The sequence below is a fragment of the Haemorhous mexicanus genome, chromosome 4, assembly GCF_027477595.1.
Source record: "Haemorhous mexicanus isolate bHaeMex1 chromosome 4, bHaeMex1.pri, whole genome shotgun sequence".
In the NCBI taxonomy this organism is placed as follows: domain Eukaryota; kingdom Metazoa; phylum Chordata; class Aves; order Passeriformes; family Fringillidae; genus Haemorhous; species Haemorhous mexicanus.
In genome coordinates this window covers 29,110,302-29,131,629 of record NC_082344.1, presented here as the reverse complement: position 1 = coordinate 29,131,629, position 21,328 = coordinate 29,110,302, and the positions used below count along the sequence as shown (strand labels likewise).

Genomic DNA, 21,328 nt, shown 5'->3' with positions numbered 1-21,328 from the left:
GATTAGTAAATCTGAAAATAAATATGTATCTATTTTTAAAGAAAATAACTCAGTCTAAAAATCAACATGTCATAAGAAATTTAGCAACATCAGAGTACATCCTTGAAGAAAATCATTCTAAATATCACACCTTTCTAACCATACTTTCCTCAGCACTCAGAAAATGCACAAATTTTCCTGTAGGCTGAGACAACTGCAAAAGAGATATATTTATGTGTGAACATGTCTTAGCCATCAAAGTCTAAAAATCACATAGTACAATTCTCTAATTGTTTATACTCTATGATCTTTATACCACTACATGCTTTGGACATAACTTTTGAGAAAAAAATCCAAACAATGAAACTTGATAATCTAGTAAGAGAAACTTCATCTTTACACCAATCCTTTAATAGTTTAATACAACCAAGTTAGTTCAGGATTGGGGAATAACACTTCTAAAATGAGAAGTATTAATTATGAGGTTTTTAATGAAACAAATCATATTTCACTATTCAAATCTGAAAATTGTCACTTTATAAAAAACAACAATTCTAACCATAAGGTTTAAATAATTTGCTTCTGATTAAGGAGAGCAGGTAACTACATCCTATATATTAATCTCATTGATTTCTTCTGAATGAAAGCAACTTTTCCCCTGCGTCATCCCACTGCAGATGTCAATATCTCTCCAAAAGTCAGTCCAAATATCAGATTGCTGCAGCAGTAACAGACCTGATGTATGAGTTCATTACTCTATAAACACAGGGGACAAACATAGCATTGGTGAGGGTGGGTACAGGGATCAACAGTACTTCCATTATTTCAAAAATAAATTCTTTCTTACCTTGGTTGCAAGTTTTTCCAGTGTATCCTGGGTGGCACTTACACTTGTTTGGCCCAATGCATTCACCATGTTTGCACCCTGGCTGGCATATAGCTGTAAATAGAGGAATGCTCATTATCTTTCCACTCCAGTCACAGCTGACAGCAAAATGTCTTTGAAATTACTGAATATTTCAATCATTTTGAATATTTGATATATTTAAAATTATTTGAAATAAACAGCAACTACCTAATAAATAGAAGTACTGCCTATGTTATATTCAGAAAATAAATACAGATCTCCAAGAAATAATTGAAAGCCATTTTTCGTCACCTCTCTCAGTATGACACAAACAAAATTCATAAAAAAAACTTTCAAAGCTTCAATAACAAATAATAAAAGCATTGTTTTTGAAGAAATATAAGAATTCATGCACAAACATATTTCTGCTGAAGTAGGATTAGCCAACAGGAATATTTTCTTGTGAAACTGAAAAACATTTGACTGATGAAAATTTTAAAATGCATTTCTTTGCATTAGAAATGTTTTTCTGTTATTAAACCTACTTTTTAAACCTACTGGAAAAATGCAGTATTTACTATGCTCTAAGATGTTGTTTATCATTATATGACAAAATGCAGATACACAATCCTGCTGAGCTCTCTGCTAAAGCAAGATAGACACAAAATAGACAGAAATCAGATGGCAGCATAACTTGAATACCCTGTAACCAGGATTTATCTATTTACCCCAGCTTAAACTTCACTTTATAAAGTAACAGTATCATTTGGAATTTGCAAGTAACTAACCAAATTTAGATGCAATATTAATCTGACAACAACGGGCTGTATCATAAAACTGGATGTATCAAGGACATAATTTAACAGAAATCTCCCAGAACGCACTCAAAAATGTAATTTGCCTTCTAGCCAAGCTGTTCACCAGGGTTAAATTAAACATTTTTTTAAAAAAAACCAAGATACTTGTTTTGGTTGTGGAAGAACTATCCAAGTACTTCTTTGATGTTCTGAAAATCTTCTCCATAAGATTCAAAGCATGCAGAACTGGCAATTCCCACAAATATATCCAGAGAAGTAACTGTTAGCACAGAAGGAGTTTGCTCCAGTTTTAGGACTGCCTTTATTTAGGACTGCTTCAGTACTCCCATTATTATCAGGTATGTTTTTTAAGTGCAGTACATACATATAATCAGTGATATATCCTGAGACCATAAAACCTTGTTTTAAATTTACAGCTCTGCTCCTGATGGATCTTCCTAGTATGATGGTGAAGTCTCTTTCCACACAACTGTTAAGAAGTATCTTAAAAGGCAACAGAAATGCAAGATTTTTTAAATTTTTTTTTCCCCAACAAACAGTGTCTGGAAACAAAGAAATGAGATGCATATTTAGAAACTCCTCTCAATGGAAGTCAAGGGAAAGGAGCTTCTCAGGCTACTAAAGGGGTATGCTTCAGGAAGTCTGTCCTTGGGTAATGGACAGGTCTGATTGAGGAGCAACTGATCCATCATGAGCCACTTCTAGAACATTGTACTTGGAAACACTTACTGCTTTTTTAATCACTGCGGCCATCAACAGGAAAAAAGGATCTGCTTTGTTAAGAGTTCATTTAGATGCTGAGATTTTTGTCTTCCTGGCATCACAGACCCAGGTCTAATCAGAGGTGATGGTGGCAAACTGAGAACTATGAAGACCAACTAAATTAATTCAAAGCAACGAGAGAAAAACAAAAGTTGTGATCTAAACTACAGTAGAGAAAAAGAAATTACTATAAATATGCTTTGGAAACCTGCTTGAATTTTCAACTGCACTTTAGAGAAGATCTGTATTGTGAAGTGGGATACACTTATTTAACCCAGTCCTTTTTAAGAAACAAGAAGAACCATGGGATCACTTTGGTGTAAAGTGCAGCAGTTCAGTAACTGTTAGAAGAACCTGTGGCAACTTTAGTTTTAGCTGATTTTTTTATACCTTGGTCCCTCCCTCAATTGCACAGATTGTACATTAGCAGCAGCTCTGATGAGAAAAAAAAAATCTCATACTTGAAGACAAAAATCTCTATTATTCCAAGGAAAGCTTCCAAATGACTAGCAAACCACTGTCCATAAAGTCAGTCATCATAAAACACTAGGGGTTTGGCACATTAAGTGAGTATTTGGAAACCTTTGTTTGCTGCCAAACACAGTTCTTGAAGAAAACCTATTAGAGTACATTCTATGAACTTGGGCTACTTCAGCATTACAAATCTTATTTAGACACAGCTGAAATTCAATCCAATATTAAAACAGAAAAATTTCTATATACAGGAAAAAACTGCTTTGCAGTAGGCCTAACAACTGTAGCTCAGCCAACACCACAGATAAATCTGGTGACATTTCCTATGAGGAAATAAGCCACCCACAGGATAAAACTTGCGCATCTTCCTATTAACTTTATTGGGGCTTTGCAGGGCGCTCAGGACTAAAGAATCAGATGGTTCAGCCAAGTCTGCATGCCTGGCTGGGGTCCTTACTGAGCCCTACCAGAATGACCAGGCCCAGAGGGGTGGGTCAGCTCCAGCCCTGCCATCTCCAGCATGAAAATCCTTATTCAAAGGACAAGCTGCCCATACAAGGCAGTAAATCCACTGTCTCCCAACGAGCCCTGTTTGAACACTGGCAACAGGTACAAAAATAAGCTTAAGCCAGACTTTCAGCATTTCTTTTAATAGCAGACAATTATTTCAGCTGTTTGGCATGAGTCTGAGCATACACTACAAGTGCTGATGTGACTGGGTCCTTTAATTCTCCACTCTACTTGTTCTCCTGCAAAACTCCACATACAAGAGAACAGAATACTTCAGTCACTCCGTTCACACACAGACAAATGGAGTTTCTGCATTTTTTTGAAAACAAGTAGACTCATAAGTAATGGAGAAAAAAAAGTCTCCCAATTACTACTTTTTGCCTCTCGAGAATTTAAGAATGCCTCCACAACCAATAAACCATCATTTCCTTCCAAGTGACCCACATTTTCAATGACTGAAATAACGCATGTCCCTGGATTTCAGCCTGTTATGTAACACTTGCTTCCCTAGTAGGGAAGAGGAAATGTAGACAGAAGGGTTACACCAGGCTGAGAAAGTCACTCTCTTAGGAACTTAAGGCAGTGAAATCCAGAAGGGTCTGAAAAGGGCTGCCAAAACTCAGTAAAAACTTTCTACTCTTTATAATAGTAACTCTTGTAAACAAAAGTTAAAATTTTACTGGCATAGACAAGTGCCACTCAAAATGAGACTGCTAATTTACTGTTGAACCAGTATCAAAGCAGACCTACCACATCTCCAAGGATTATTCTCTGAAAGCTGTCAAGCTGAACTCCCATTGGGTAGGAATGTGGATTGACATGGACAGGAAAAAAATCCTAAGCACAGCAATTTTCATCTTTAGTCAAGTCTTGCTTTTTTATCTGTGCCATAGAATAAACTATACCTAAAATTTCCTTTTCACTTTATTGACCAATTCATTCAAGAGATAATCAGCAAAAAACCCCTCTGGTCTCATGATTATTCACTTCAGTTGGATCACTTTAAATGCTTTTTTCTTGGGTCAGATGTGAAGATTTGCTCTCAGTTCCCATTAACTTCAAGGGGGTATCCTAGGGCCTTTTCCTTGGCCATAAATCTGAGTACCTATTTTCAAGGCTGGCAAGAACTACCTTTTTCCTCCAAAATAAGGTGACAAATACCACATTTTAAGTCTCACTTAAACCTCATGACAAATTAAACTTCCTGTAAAAATAAAACGAGGAATGGAAATGTGAATGGGAGGTTTGGGTTTATGATGGGTTGTTTGCTTTTTTCCAAGTGTGAGAGAGTGGAAGAAAGAATTTCTGGTGAAATGCACACGCTGCTAGCATGCGTTATGCTCGTGCAAAAGCCAGAAACCACCAATCTTCTGAGCCACTGCTTGCTGTTGGTGGCATCCAAGCATTACTCAACCATTCTGAAATACAATTTTAATTGTTGCACAAATACAACAAACGAAAATCACATTCAGCAAATTCATTATGGGTCTGTAATGCTGAGGAAGGTTTTCATTTCATCTATATTTTCTCAGTGCACACAGTTCCCTCACAACTGCTTTGGAAGTGCACCTCAGACTCGGTCAGATCCTCTGCACCAAGCTGCCCACTTTTGAGGGCATGGGTGACTACCACATGCTGTCCCCTCTATTCCTTCTCTTCTGGAATTTTAACATTAATGATCTCTTTATTGGCTACCAAACACTGTTTTGTGGAGTCCTAACCAGAAGATTGCACTGCCTGGTTCCTACCTGACTGATTCCTCTTCATTTGCGGCCAGCAATAGAAATCCTTGAGCTTTCTTAATGGACTATTCCAAGCAATTCAAATTTCCTTTGGTTTTCCAACCCTCCTAGCTATGTTTTTCATTAAAACAGCATTGAGTATAATTCTTACATTCTTTTTCTCTGCTTTGCCTCCCCATTTCTGAACTTCTTTTTCATCTCTCTGAAGTCTGAAATTATGCACAGAAATACCTGCATCTGAAACAAACTATGCTAACCATCTGCCTGAATGGCCTTGTTTCTGTCCTCTCTTCCCAAGTAACATACAGCCCTCTATTTATTCTGACTCCAGATCCCAGCTCCTTAAAATTCAATTTGCTCAGGCACAGCAAGTAATTTGTGCAGCAGCCCAGAAATGATTACACAGTGTATTCAGCTTCACGTAACTTCATAGGATCCTCTTACACTGCTGATTGCAGAACACATTTCCCATCTTTGGATCATTTCTTACATTTCCCCCCCAGTGCCAGCTTTCTGACAAGACTTGCATGTAGGTGAAAGAAGCTTTCCTCTAGGCTGCCTCCTCCACCTGAACCTGGGTGCCTTCCTCCTAGGGTGCTCACAGACCACAACACCAAGATCCATAATACTTCTCTCCCTCAGAGTCAGCTGTAGCTCACATCTGTCTGGTTATTTTTTTATAAATTATGCAATTACATAAACATGCTCAGGAAAATGAAACTGCCTTATTCACAGTACTTTTGATCTAGGATCCCAAAGGTATGAGCTAATTTATAAAATAAATCATTGTAGATCTTTCAGAGCTGCATATTTCTTTTTTGTTCAACTACATACTTCAATTACTCACAACTGCCAGAGAATGCATAAAGCTTATCTCACCTCAAAGTTACTAGAAGGTGGTAAAAACACATCATACGCATAACTCACATTAGTGAATTACTTCTGAAAAAATTACTTTACTTCCCAAATAAGTGAATTAATAGTCACAGAATATATCTCTGTAGAGATTAATAAGTCTGACTAGGACAACCGGGTATTAATTTTCAGATAGTTTCATCTGCACAACACTTTTTAATCTATTTTTTCGAGGAAGATAATAAATGTCCCTGACCAGCTTCTGTAACTAGAAACTGACAATAACATCAGACAAAATGGTAGTATCTAATACCTGAATATTTTTTCAGAAATTATTTGCCCTTATTTGTGACATTCATGTTGTCAAAATGTTCAAGTTTTTATCCGAAACATACATTCCACTGAGTAAGTGGCTCCTTATTTTTCATGCACAACTCCAACACTTGCCTGAGTAAATCAGTTACTCAGTCTGCACTTTTGATACTGGTAACAGCACATTAACATGACAAACTGCAACCAGTGAGGGCCATTCACTGCAGTGAATTCTTGCCTTGGCTATGACTGCTGCCTAATGTGTTTCTAAACCACACAGACAAATCCAGACCCTGGCTTATGAACGCCTTGATATTCAGAACAGCGCTACATAGCATGCATAACTTAAGCATGGGTAACACTGAAATCAATAAGATTTAATGAAGCCAGTAGAAGTTAATCTAATGCTTATACTCTTTCTTAAAAATCAGTAGAAATCTGACCTAACACACGCAAAATTAGAAAAGCAAGAAATATTTCATGTTTTGTCAAGCTTCGCGATTGTATTTCAAGTGGGTCACTAAAACTGCTAAAGAATGATGCTTATCATCTCAAATGCCTGTTTGTTACCTGAATTTTTCTATATGTTCATGGAATTCCAACAGGTAGAAACAGGCTAGCACGAGTGTCTCTGTGTGGTGACAGAAGACCAACCGGGTCCTACTAACATCAGGCTTCAGCAGTGTAACTTCTGTATCACAGTAACAAAGGTGATTTCATACAGAGATGAACGGCTGAGTGCTTAGCTCCTCCCTGTCTGAGACTCATGCCTCTGCCACAGGGAGTGCAAAAAGAATCACAGAATCTCTAGGTTGGAAGAGACCTTCAAGATCATAGAGTCCAACCCATGCCCCAACACCTCAACTAAACCCTGGCACCGAGTGCCACATCCAGTCTCTTGGTAAACACATCCAGGGATGGTGACTCCACCACTTCCCCAGGCAGACCATTCCAGTACTTTATCACTCTTTCTGTAAAAACTTTTTCCTAATATCCAACCTATATTTCCCTTCATGCAGCTTAAGGCAGTGCCCTCTCATTCCATCAGTGCTGCCTGGACACAGAGACCAACCCCCACCTGACTACAGCCACCTTTCAGGGAGTTGCAGAGTGATAAGGTCACCTCTGAGTCTCCTTCTCTCCAGGCTAAACACCCCCAGCTCCCTCAGTCATCCCTCACAGGGTTTGTGCTCCAAGCCCCTCTCCAGCCTCGTTGCCTTCTCTGGACACGCTCCAGCATCTCAACGTCCTTCCCAAACTGAGGGGCCAGAACTGGACACAGCACTCAGGGTGTGGCCTCACCAGTGCTGAGTGCAGGGGAAGAATGACCTCCCTGCTCCTGCTGGCCACACTATTCCTGACACAGGCCAGGATGCCATTGGCCTTCTTGGCCACCAGGACACTCTGCTGGCTCATGTTCAGCTGGCTGTCAGCCAGCACCCCCAGGTCCCTTTCTGCCTGGGCACTGTCCAGCCACACCATCCCCAGCCTGTAATGCTGCAGGGGTTATTGGGGCCAAAATGCAGGACTCGGCACTTGCACCTATTAAACTCCATCCTATTGGATTCCACCCATCCATCCAACAATTCCAGGTCTCTCTGCAGAGCCCTCCTACCTTCCAACAGATCGACACACGCTACCAGCTTAGTGTCAGCCCCAAATTTACTAATGAAAGACTCAATCCCTCATCCATGTCATCAATGAAGATATTGAACAGAGCAGGTCCCAGCACAGACCCCTGAGGACACCACTGGTGACTGGCCCCAGCTGGATGCAGCACTGTTCACCACCACTCCCTGGCCCTGGCCACCAGCCAGATCTGAACCCAGCAGGGATACTTCTGTCCAAGCCAGGGGCTGCCAGCTTTTCCAGGAGTGTGCTGTGGGAGACAGTGCCAAAGGCCCTGCTGAAATCCAAACAGACAACATCCACAGCCTCTCTGCATCCACCAGGCAGTCACTTGGCCATAGAAGGAGACCAGTTTGGTCAAACACGACCTACCCCTCCTAAAGCCCTGCTGGCTGGGTCTGACACCCTGGCCATCCTCTAAGTGCTGTGTGATGGCACTCAGCATAAACTGCTCCATCACCTTACCTGGTACTGAGGTCAGGCTGACTGGTCTGTGATTACCAGGATCCTCCTTCCCACCCTTTTTGTGAACAGGCATCACATTGGCCAGCTTCCAGTCCTCTGGAACCTCCCCAGTGAGCCAGGAACAATCAAGACACATCAATTCCTAAGCAGCAGCAGCAGACTACAGCCCTGGGTACCAAAATAAACTATGTCGATTTCATTTTGCCAGGTTCTACAGTGTGGAGACCAAGGGCTGTAAATTTTCCCTGTTCTGGGAAGGAGAACCTGTAGTGGAAGTGCAAAGTAGGCAGTGGGGGGCAATAAGTGCCTCTGCCATTCCAAAATAACCTTTCACTGCACATGATTCAATGCCATGAAAGCAAATTAGGCCTCCTAGGTCTGACAGCTTGTAAATGCATTGCTGGTAGTACAAACAATTTGCAGAAATGGAAAAATACTGCACAGGGCTTGAGAGTAAAATAAAGGAGTGAAAAGGGGAAAAGTCGTATTTCAGAAAATAAATATATCATTGTATAGGCATCTGGGATAAAACAGCCCTGTTCATTTCTTTCCCCCCTCATCTTCCCCAAATCAAATGCTTAAAAAAATTAAAAACAACAAAAAATTACCTCCTTGTCACATATTAAAATTTTCATGTAAACTTATGACTTCAAGGCCATAACTCCAAGTTATAAACTTGCCAAAAGTATTTCAAGAAATATGTTCAGCTAACCTTTGGGCTGGCACCTTAGGCTGGCTATTCTCTGCCTTAAGACGTAGAACGCTGCAAAACAAATATCCAAAAGAGAAATTCCAGCTTTTTTTTTTTTTTTTTTCTCTGTAAGGAGGATGGACTTGGCTGTGGTTTTTATCAACTTGTTACATTCCTGGAGAATTACATACATTCAACATTCAGAGCTTTTCTGAAATAAAAAAAATTCTGGTACACATTTAAAAATGGAAATACCTTACATCAGTATTTTATTATGAGATTTAACAAACACATTCTGATACATAAGAGTAATTAAATATAATGATGTGGTGCTATTCTTATTCAATCAATCAAGGAGCTACAATTTGTCAAGCTTCATACAGTAAGTAGTTGTAAAAATTCTCACGTTTCATGGTTCAGGTTCAACATTTCCATCAACAGAGCACAAATGCTTTTCTTAAAGACACAGTATCCTTTCGTTTAAATATGAGTATATATTTTTAACTTAACGCTGTGTCTCCACAGCTCAAACACAAAGGCCTAGTGTCTGGATGCTAATTTGAGAGCAATTAAAATTATACCCATTTATATGCATCTGAACATCTGCAACCAATAAACATGTTGGCACACAAATTTACTGGTCATTTTTATAACATTTTAAAATGCAATGTCATCTAAGTTAAAAGTAATACTTACTTTAAAAGAAACCTTTTCAGCTCTTGCTACCACATGAAACAAGATATGCTACAAAACTTAAATAAGATGAAAACACAGATATGTGTTTCAGGCTATTTGAAATCAATTTATTAGCCAATAAATTTAATGTTAGCAGCATGGCTTGCTAGACTACACAGCCTTGTGATAGCAGGCTGGGACTTGAGCAACAGCAGCTCTCTGTATTTTAAGTAGTGTGTGACCAACGCTTTAGGTTTTTCTATGATTGCAACTTGTACTTGTTTAGTTTTAACCAAGAAGTCCCTTAGCCTTGGTTACAGTGAAAGGAAGCTCCTCAGGTTGTTGCTGGGCTTTCAGAGAAGATGCAATTACAAATATACTACAGTTGCAGTTGGTCAAATTGATTACTGATGACATCTCCTTAGAAAAAAGCAGGCTGCAAAACTACTAATCTGCATATGAAGTGCATGAGGAATGCAGTAGGGAATGGAAAAGGATACTGTTTCTTTAACACAGTCAAGTCATGCTTTAAAGGCATAAAGGTTCTAAACTGGAAAACAATTGAATAAAAATAGCAAAACCTCATTTTTATTCTTGAATAGCAGTGCAAAGCAGTATTGCAATTCTGTATAAAATGCCTTTTCTTTGAAAAGTACCAGGGATGCACAAAAATGTCAGCCATTTTATAAGAAGTAGACATGCTCCATATCAGTATTTATTAAACACTGCCAACACAATGCATTAATTCAGACTGTGACCTTGCAACCCCAAATTCAGTAGCAAAACTCTTACTGACTTTAGGGATGTTTCTTTTAGTGAATCAGCCTCCTAGAAACCAGTATTTTCACAGGTCATTATTGACAAAATCATGGTTTTATTTTTTGTGCATCTTGGACTATACAGAATTGCCATTTCCACTGAAAGCAACGTTGCATGCAGGAAACAGAAATCCTAAGCTGCCCATGGCCTCTTCTCCCATTGATGTGTTGGATAATTTATATGGGTAAATCATCTTCAACTTTATTTTTACCAATACAAAATCTCCTTCTAAGCATCAATGAGAGCCCAGACACTGCTTCCTCCCCCTCCCACCACCTCACACCCCTGTAAGAGATTGCACAGAATAGGTACACAGCCTCTGAGCTCCTTAGGACAGCAGCAGCAGCACAGACACTGCAAGAGCCTTCCCAAGGGTTGTGAGAAGGCAGCAGCATGCACAGTTCCCAGCAAAGCACTCAGTTATGCCTGCATCTGCTATACATCAACTTGTACAAGCTCCTCTCTCTTGCAAGTCCTCCTTAGAACTTCCTGAAATCATATGCTTTCTACCAGGTCTGGCTAAATCTAAATGCCCGCCTGACATCCTTCAATTAACACTTTTTTAATTATGCTAAGCTAAGGGGAGGAGCAAACTGATGGTTTGACTTTATACATCCTTGACTGTTCTGTCCCTAGGCCTTTAAGCCAATTGTGGTGGAAAACTACTTTGTTGACCTACTCTGGGTTTGCTTCCCAGGTAAAACATTCAAACCTCAGCAAGGGGAGATAACCAGATGGATTACAACCAATGGGCTCTCTGAAAGAGCACACACATCTCCACCACCCCTTCTTGAGACAGACTGCATGGATTTTCTTACTGTTTAAGGAGAATTACACATAGAAATGGGTGAAGTCATCAAATATCACTGCTTATCAAACACATGTTCAGTAAAATTTTATTCCTGTTAAGCAGCTTCTGTTGGTCAAACTTCCTATCCATCAGACAAAATCTGCTGACTCCAACAGTGACACAGACTCCAGGCAGCAGAGGGTCTGACAGTAGATCTGCATTTGTTTATAGAAGCTGCAGATGTGGCCTTATGTGATCTATCTATGTTAACACAGCAAAAGGAACCATTTTTGCCATCACCTCCAGCAAAGGAGTTGTCCAAACTGTAATGCAGAATGAGAATTCAAGCCACTTCATATTGTTTTTTTTTTTAAACCCTGCTGAACTTTTTAAATCTATGTTCAAATATTATCTATTTCCACAGTTTTCTGCTTTTGAACTGCAGCTAAAATTTTGAAACAATCTTCACATCTGTAGTGTACCTTGACTACATATAAGTGGTGTACAAATCAATTACAGACACACAGCCAGGTTCAAAGCAGGTGTATTTTGTTCATGAAAGACACACACACACAAGCAGAAATTATTTTTATAGCTTTTGAAAGAACTACAGAGATATTTGTAAGCCAGCTAAAAAAGAAGCAGACAGACGATTAGTTTTAAGAACAGTTTTGAGGGAACCTAGATAGATGAGTGCCAAAAACACCCACAAGGAATTATTTTTTTGCATTTGTGCAAGATGTGTGCAAGGACACGTGTCCTGGCTTGGTTTTCCCTGTATCCTTTAAAACTCCTTGAATGGGATCTGGGTTAGGACTGCACATGCAGTACCACAGGTGCTGTTGCCTTAAAATGCAAAAGCATTTAGGAATTAAAAATGCACTATTGATACCTGCTTTCACCAAAAATACTGTGTCACAGGAAGTCACCTCCCCTGCTCTGAGAAAAGAAATCCAGATGCAACTCCTTCTGCCCTCAGTTTTATTCTGAGTTATAGCTCAGCTGCGTGCACAACAGTAAGACATAAAGCAAGACAACAACAACCCTATTTTTACACATATTTCATCAGGTACTTTATCAACATACCATCTTTCAGAGAGGTAGGCTTTTGCGTGATTATTCCCACTTACAGCTATTACTCCCACTCCTACTAATTAAAGTGCAGGTAAATCCTGCAGGCTGGGCAACAACATGGGATTTTTGGACTAATTTCAAGTGGGATATTTAAGATCTAACTTTACAGCATTGATGCAGTGAGTTCCTCAGTGTAAAAATTCAACCCTATCAATGATTAGGGCACTTCATGGGAGCACCAATAGTTGGTGTTAAAACATAATTTCTGTTGCTTCCAAATTAGCCTTTCAACACACCAGGTTGAATTAATTAATCTTTTACATACCAAATCAAAATCTAAGAAAAGCTACTTAGTTATGCTAATGAGGGAAGATATGCACAGTTCTAAATCTAAGCCACTAAAGCACGGATGGACTTTTAATTTACAAGGACTAAGAAATGCCAATGAATTTGAGTTACATTGTTCAGACCCTTTGAAAACATGCCCATATTTTTATCAGTCTCAAAATGCATTTAGCTGCCTAAACATGGATCTCACTTGGGTGTTCAAAACCCATAAGAAAGAAAAAGAAAAGAAAAAATCCAACCTGATTCAAAGTTCTTTATTCTTTCAGTTTGAAGGACAACTTCTAAGCACATTTATTGGAATTTGAAAGGGCATTTGGGAAGGGAATTTCTTGTCACTGCAGAGTGAATACTTCTACTGGCTGAGATGTTACAGCTGACACTGACAGGCTCTGGAAGCTTACAGACAGATCAGACCTACGTGCAAAAAGTCTTGATCGGTGTAAAGAGGAGAGAGGATGTTGCAAAGAAAGAAGTGTAGATTAAAGGAAGGCCCTATTTCAACTTCTTCCTACATGTTTATAAGAGCAGAAGACAGCTGAGTTATGCTGAGTGGCGTTGCTAAGCAGCACTAAACATGATTATGCTCCACGTGCCAGTCAAAGGGACAGAAAAGGAATAATTTCACACTTCACAAAACCAAGTTTATCTAACACAGTTCAGTTTCCATTTGCAACTCTCTGGATGGATTACGGATGGAAGATCAGCAGCATGGAGTCACCAAAGCTTAAGGCCTTAATGACACTCATCAGCTGCACCACACTCCTGCTCTGCTAGAGCTGACATATCCAGGCTTAAGCATTTGTCACAATTAAACCACTACCTTAAATCACACTGCTGGTTTATTTAAACACATTTTTTTCTCAATAGCTGTGGACAGAGAGCATGCCCACACCTTGGGCATTATTGGTGGAGCAGCTCAGCTGGACAGCAGAAAACACATCAAGGTCTATCAGTGACCACATGCCCTTGGCTCATCACAGTTCAGAGGTCTCTGCAAACTGGGACCACCCTATCATGTGTCTGTGTGCCTGCTCCACTCTGGCTCCAGCACGTCTCTCCCCTCACATTTGTTGTCAGAAGGATAAATTTAGAGATAATTAGTGCTCGTGTGGTAAATTATGCATGAGTAAGCAGGTGAGAGTCCAAAGGTGCTGTAGCATTTGCAGGCATACCAAAGATGTCTCAAGTTAGTTTGAAAAACAGCAGTTCCAACTCACTAATAAATAGCTCAGCATTATTGCCTAAATATTTGAAGCTTCTTTTTTGGACAATTTATAAATTGGGTCTCACTACTAATTTTTAAGCCTGACTCTACACTTGTTTTCCTTGTGCAAACAGAACTGCTACTAAAACACCAAAGGAAATGTACATCTAGTAGAGAAAGTCTGATATCTATTTATGCCACTCATTTTGGGGACAGGGCTAAGAGCTTTACCTTTGACCAGAGAGAAAGCAGAAGAAATATTCACTTGACTTTTTGGAAAATTTTCAGTGATATTCCTTTGTATAGTAAAATACCCAAGTTTTCCTCTGAGGCCAGGAATGTTGCCTTCTGTGCCAGGTTAATCCTACATACTGGGTGCCACATTCCCAAGGTGGAGAGTTGACTACAGATTTTCTATTTGGCTGCAAGCACTAGAGAGATTCACTTTGATTTAATGTAATCTCCTGCTTGGTGATATGTCTGGAATTTTCACCACCCGCTACTGGGGCAGATTTTCGTGTTTTATTTTGCCAATAGTTTGTCTCCCATTTAGAACAGAGAAGGAGCTGCTGATGGTTTCAGCAATATTTTCACCTAAATATATGAGACTCTTCTGACCCAGCAATTCAAAAATTATCAGTATGTAAAGGAAAAAAAAAAGGCAGGGAAAAGCTTTTTGACACTTAAGTGATTGTTTTCTTTTGAAAGTCTGGTGCCAATTACTGGAGATGATCCCAGAAAATACCTATCTACACATCTTCTAAATGTGCATGGAGATAAATTTGTGGATAATGGACTAAAATGCAGTGGAATGAGGTGAGAATTCACCTACCTTCAGCCTTAAGGAAAAGAAAAAAGCATGTATAGTATCTGGAAAAACTAGCACTAAAAATTAACTTACTGACAGAATTCAAAGAACAGCAAATAAATTATACTTTCTGTGTATTATTACTTTTGTCTTGTTTCCAATTTTTAATTATGACTCTTTTTATAGTATAAATTTATGCAACTTCTGTCTCACAATATCATAAAAATGCAAACATAAATCAGATTTGTTAATAATGAGAAACTGACTTTCACCTAAACATGAGCTGTAACTTATGGTCACAATATGGAAGACAGCTTGTCTAAGAAAAGTGACACAGTAGTCTGGACTATTTTGGTTTTGTTTGTTTTTTTCAAACAAAGCATGTTATTGACATTTGCCAGTTAAGCCTTCATAGCCTCAAACATTTAAACACACAATGATTTTCAAATAAAACTGCATCACAAAAGATGGACATAGATCCTATTGCCTCTGGAGTAGCCTCAATCAACCTACTAAATATTCTTCTTCTGTCTCCATAAATATTCATGCCAAGGAAAGGACTACCTGTTACCAATCAGAGCCCTAAAAATCAAAATTATTCATTGTATGGCCTGAGAGGTATCAACCTGAGAACTCTGCATCAAAAAAACAGCATCAGGGATGTTGTATTCCAGAAGTACTTCCCATAGTTTTTTTCTAGTCATCTTATGTATCTATTAAACATTGTGGACTTCTAACATACTTGGGAAGAGAGAAACTGCTGCTTACAGATTTGAACAAAACCTTTGCTGAGAGTTGCATTTCCAATGCTTTTCCTACCTTTTGCCAAATATTTGCCCTGCAGACTAGGAACTTACAGCATTTAACACCTGTTTTCTTTTGAAAACGGCTTGACAGAAAATCATCTCATCAGCATATATTTATGTCTAACTAAAATAGAAATAAAATAAAAAAAGCTAAGGACCAGTGTTTATAGGCTTGCTCCTACAAAAACTTCAGGATGTCCCTCATGTATGAGTGTTAAACACATGAGTAAGCATCACCAGTATCAAAGGTTGCAATTTAAACAAGCTGAGGTCTCTATGTCACTCCTAACAATTTTAATTTCTACACAGTACTAGCTGCTTCCACAGAATTCCTACTGAAGGTGTAGTTAATGATGAAGACTTATCTACTGGTTTATCCTGCAGTCATATCAAAGAGTCTAGATAGATGTGAGAATCTGAGAGATGTGTCTTTTCACGTGTGACCAGTAAAAGGATGCTGTCAGGCAGATTTATTCCCTTAGTTTAGGTTTATTGAAAGAATACTTGAGCTTAATACTTAATTGGAACATTGCCATCAATGTTCTAAGTGAAATATCAGTAATTTTGGTTTCCTTCTTGGATGCAAATATCACCCTCCAGCGCCTGTTACATGACACAGTGTAGTTACACCAGGTTATAAGATCAGAGCACAAAAAGAAGCAGAAACCAAAAAGAAATTTCCAAATTCTCACTGTCCTAACTCCATTTTATCTTATTTGACTGCAATCAGTTTTAGCACTGTTAAAACTGACAGAATTTTAATATGACAGCATCCTTCTAAGTCAGGCAGGCGCACACGTGCAAAAGCCTAGCCCTGCATGGTAAGGATGTGTGTGAACACGTGAAAGACATGACTAGGTGTGTACAAGCCTTCTCTACAAGTGACTAGAAGCCCCAGCAGCAGTGATACTCACGTTGGCACTGTCCCCAGGCCACCCGGGCCCAGCCCCAGCAGCAGTCAATTCTGCTTCCAAAGCGACACAGTCCTGCAGACGAGACCATTTGTCTGGGCCACCTGTACAAGACAGTTCAACAAAGTCTGCTGAAACATTTTAAAAGCAGCTCAAATCATCCTAGAGTAAAAAAATAAAATTAATCTACCAACCTAAAAACCCCAAAAAACAAAGAACAGCAAAAACCTCTCCTGCATAGAGAAGTATAATTTTTTTACTTTTTTTGAAGAGAGTAACTGCCCTCAGCTGAGCCTGGGATATTTCTATCATTAATACTTTGTTTAGATCAAAAAAATGCAAATGACAATAGGTGAAGAAGGGAAATGATAGTTAGGATAACTGAGCAAAGCCTGAAAAAGCTGACATGCCTTGCAGCACGCTCACTGCTGCCACTCCCAGGCTGGCACTGAACAGATGTTCAGAAGTCTGAAACAGAACCTATAGTATGGAATAAATGCCATCATAAAGTTTAGGCATTGTTTTAGTTCACAAAAATTTCTCACTGAAAATGCTCAAAATTTTCTCACTGAAACATTAAAGGAAAAAAAAAAAAGCTTATTGGACTTTTAAACAGAAATTCAATATAAAAGGAGAGCTGTGGTCTTCCCTTGTTCCAAAGAAAAGATAGCACGGCCTCACGCAGTTATAAACTATTGACACGAATCAGCAATGTCTTTAAACGACAGGCTGAAACCCCGTGAGCGCTGCATTTGAACAGATCCTATTAAAAAAAAGAAAAAAAAAAAAAAAAAGAAGAAGAAGAAGAAGAAAGAATCCCTGGGGAGGGCGCGGGTCGCGCTGGCCGCTTGTCCCGCAGGGTGCAGTGCCCGCTCCCTGCAGCGCCGCCGGTCGCGACACCTGGCACGACACGACGCGACAGGACGCGACACGGCCCGCGGGCACACGCGCCCCGCGGTTCGTGTTATAACTTGAGCCGCGATCTCCGCCGCCGAATGCTGGGAGTGCCTCCGAGCTTCAATAAGCTAATTTTATCTCTACAGCACGCGATGCGCTTTGCTTTTAATTCTTGCGGGACGCGGCCCCGCCAGAGCAATTAACCTATCTTGTACCTAAGCCCGTGCTCAGGCTGCCGAGCAGAGCGCGGCGCCGGGCAGGGGCGGGCGGCTCGGGGGCCGGCAGGTCCGTGCGGGAGCCCCGGGAGCGGCACCGGCGGCCCCGCGCCTCCACCTGCGGCCCGCCCCGGGGAGCGCCTCACGCGTCCCGCCGAGGGCTCCGGCCGCCCCCGCCTCGCCGGGAGCCAGCCCCGGGGGCCGGTGCCAGGCGGGAGCCCCGGGACCACCGCAGCGCCCCGCGTCGAAAAGGGAGAGCCCGGGCTAGCTCCGCTCTCCCCGAGGGACTTCGCCCTGCCCGGCCGGTCCCGGCCGCCGTCCCCGCTCTCCCCGCGCCTACCTTCTGTCAAATTCCCCGGCCGCCCCCAGCGAGAGGCAGGACGCCAGGAGCAGCCGCAGGGAGAGCTCCATGGCCGACGGGGGCCCCGGGCGGGCGGCGGTGGCCGAGGCGCTCCCGCTGCCGGGCGGGCGGGGGTCCGGCTGCCGCCCAGGCCGGCCGCGCTGCCACAACTTCGGGGCGGCGGCGAGCTCGGCGCCCTCCCTTTCCCTCTCCTTCTCCCTCTCCCGGTCCCTGCCCGCCCGCCTGGCTGCCAGGCGGAGGAGGCGCGGCGCGGGGAGCGGCAGCGCCGCCCGACCCCGACAGAGGCGCCCGCGGCCCGCCCGGGGCCGCCTCCCCCTGCCAGGGGCACCTGGCGTGCGTGGGACACCTGGGGCGGCAGAGAGCGGCAAGGAGCCCCAGCTGCTGCGGATAGAGAGGCACAAACCGCGGTCTGGGGGCACTGAGAAGGGTGGGCTTCCTTGTCACGAGCTTTTGTATCTCGAACTTCCTGAAGGAAGATGGTTACGCCCTCCTCTCTGCAAAGCTCCCGTCTAAAGCCAAGAAGGTTACGATTTGGCCTTCTTTTACCAACGAAACCTTCCCAACAACAAAGTTTTTTTTAAACACTTACAAGGTATATGTGGTTTCTTCTGTCTCAAACGCTCCTATTAATAGCTCTCAGGTGTGACATCAGGTATCCAGCCCTTGTCCAGAAGAACAAGTGACAAGTTTAAACACTAAACGCACAGAATACAATGTGCTCGCACTGCTACTGACAGCAATGACTGCATCTATACTCACCACTAACATGTTAAAATACAGCCCTCATTTTTGTTTGGTTTCTGTGAACTACGGCTTTGGGACTTTCCAAAGGACACTTCTAATAGCAACCTGTCACCAGTTTAGGGTCAGAGTTGTTCTGAGATCTCTCTGATTACAGACAGATGGGGTCAAGCACTGGGCCTGGTTTGCAGCATTTGTTTAAATTGTGCCTACATCAAGGCTAAAGCTCATCAGCTGTTCCTACAAGAGTCTGGCTGTAGCTTAGAAGCAGAAAACAAGGATTTTCTCTGGATTGTGATATAACACAAAGCCAAACCCTTCAGAAAGCAGTTGGATGCCAACCACGACTTAAAGTTTCAGATTTCAGCTGCTAGCTCTGTGCAGAGCATTTTCCACCCTCAAAACACTTCACAGATAATTCAAGTTATGCTGCACAAAGGTGGCCATTTTTTGCAGAAGATACAGATTTTGCTAGTAAGCCTTCAAAAATTACACCTTTCCTCAGAATGATTTTAGCACTTTCTGCTCACATTTGAGCAGAAGACCCCCTCCAATGCTCCTTCCCTCCTTTTTTTCCCTATTTTTGTGACTATACAATCCCCATGATAAACTTTCTGTCCACAGCATCAGCCCAGAACTTTTCAGACACAGAGAAAAAACAACTGTAGAAGCTACAAGGGGGATGATTCTGCAAGGTTCTTGTACCTGTGCTCAGATAACGTGCAAGCCTCCCTAGAGGACTCAGATACAAAAACTGCACTGAGGACCAAACCTGGTTTCCTCCATTCTCAGGAGAAGCTGAAAGCCAAGCAGTGAATGCAGTGACACAGTGCTGTTTGGGAAAGACAGAAGAGCATCTGGCTTGTGTTAGATCCTTGCTGAAATGTAGAGCTGATTGCCAGCTCTGGACTGATTGATAATTGTTTTCTTTCACTTGGATGTGTGATGTGGTGTAACAGACCATGCATAGTGAAATCACTGTCAAGATTTAATGGGCAAAAGGGGATACAACCTATTTGTGATAAACACAGGGATCTCTTTCTGGTAACAGCATCTACGTGTGCCTTTCCAACTTGTAGGGAAAAAAATGTACACAGATTACAACACTGCCAAGTCCAGGACATGTGCCAAAACCAACATTTGAACATCATTCTGAATTAAGGTCTAGGGCAACCTGACACTTTCCCTCTCATGTCCAAAGGGACATGTCATAAAATCAATTCCTTTAATGCGATGCTGCATAATGGTACTTAATGTACACAGCAACTTTAAAGCACACACTATTCCTTTAAAGCATGTTCACTCACAGATGGCAGTAAGATCATTTAATCTCTCCAGACTGCACTGAGTATTCAAGACTTCCTCAGCAGCCTGTTTGGCTCTCTTGTATGTTAATACTAGTGTGCTGGTCAGACATGGTGCCTACTCTAATTAAGCTTGTCTGCTCTTGGTTGACTTCTGCTGCCTTTACAATTTGTTTTGGAACATCAACCCAAAAAACCAGTTAACCAGTCACTGAAAGATCACATATTACACTTCCATACCCATCATTGGAACTGAACATCCACTCACTTATGAATTCATTTGTTTTGGCAATGGTTCATCATGACTAGTGGAGTTCTCTTAACAAGGCAGTTTCTCATATCCATGACAGTAGAAGGATTACTGAGTGAGATGTCAAAGAACCAGATCTCTTGATGAGTTAAAGGTGTATTAAGTTGTGTGGGTATGCCTCAAGATGCTACATAGAAGATGGAGATGGAGAAGCTGTTGGCAGTATGACAATAAAAAGCAGTTTTGTGCCTTATGTTTAGTGAAGCAGGATGAAAGTCTGGCAAAATGCTGATGCCATCGGGTGGGCTGACCTGATGTCCAGCAAGACTTAACTAACATAGAAGTCCAGCAGCTGTGCATCAAGCACTCAGATGATTGACTAGAACAAATGTCCGAGCAGGTTTCTTTAAAGTTACTGGTAAGACACTTGGTTAAGCATAACATGATAGTCAGTCTTTTAGCTGCAAATGAGCAACAGTGAAGCAGAAACACAGTGAAAGATAGTATTTTGGACAGCAATGCTGCTGTCCTTCTGTATAAAAAAGTCAAAACTCATAGGAAGGTGAATTCTGACTGAAAAATTGTTCATTTAATGCAAGCATAGTGATCCTTCCTGCTTTTTTTTTACTCTTCTCCATTCCTTCATAATTATCTTTATGTGTCTTGTGCCAAAATAGACACACTATCAGTCATGATCTTCATCTCAGACTTCTAATCTCGGGGATATATTGAGCTCAGATTGAGACCCTTCCATGCAAATCGAGACCCTAAACTTGATAAGATACACTGTGTTGAGAGCAGAGGAAGAGCTGAAAATACTTGCAGCTGAAAAAACTTGCAGCTGACCATACCATTAGCAAACCCTTTAGGTTCTGAATTCTGAGGGAATCAAGTCCCAGGTACGTATTCTATTGCTGTATTCTTCACCATAAGTGATGAAGGCACATCTGACTGCACACAAATCTGAATCCTGGTGGTAAGGCAGAAGAAGAAAGGCTTTGAGAGAGGGGCTTGCTAATTCTGCTGCAGGGAGGGTAAAAG

The 21,328-nt window shown here is 41.3% G+C and overlaps 1 protein-coding gene across 4 annotated transcripts in view; it reads right to left on the bottom strand.

Moving 5' to 3' along the window:
• The window catches only part of NPNT (nephronectin), a 49,023-nt gene extending 30,838 nt beyond the window's left edge, over positions 1–18,185 (bottom strand). The window contains exons 1-4 of one of the 4 annotated variants that reach the window (XM_059844219.1): positions 17,972–18,185; positions 16,523–16,623; positions 9,106–9,156; positions 827–919 (exon numbers count right to left, since the gene is read on the bottom strand). In XM_059844219.1, the coding sequence (XP_059700202.1) occupies positions 827–919; positions 9,106–9,156; positions 16,523–16,623; positions 17,972–18,042 (316 nt within the window). In that variant the 5' untranslated portion in view covers positions 18,043–18,185. The remainder of the gene's footprint in view (positions 1–826; positions 920–9,105; positions 9,157–16,522; positions 16,624–17,971) is intronic. The other 3 variants (XM_059844221.1, XM_059844220.1, XM_059844222.1) reach the window with 3 other exon arrangements.
• Positions 18,186–21,328: the final 3,143 nt, after the last annotated feature.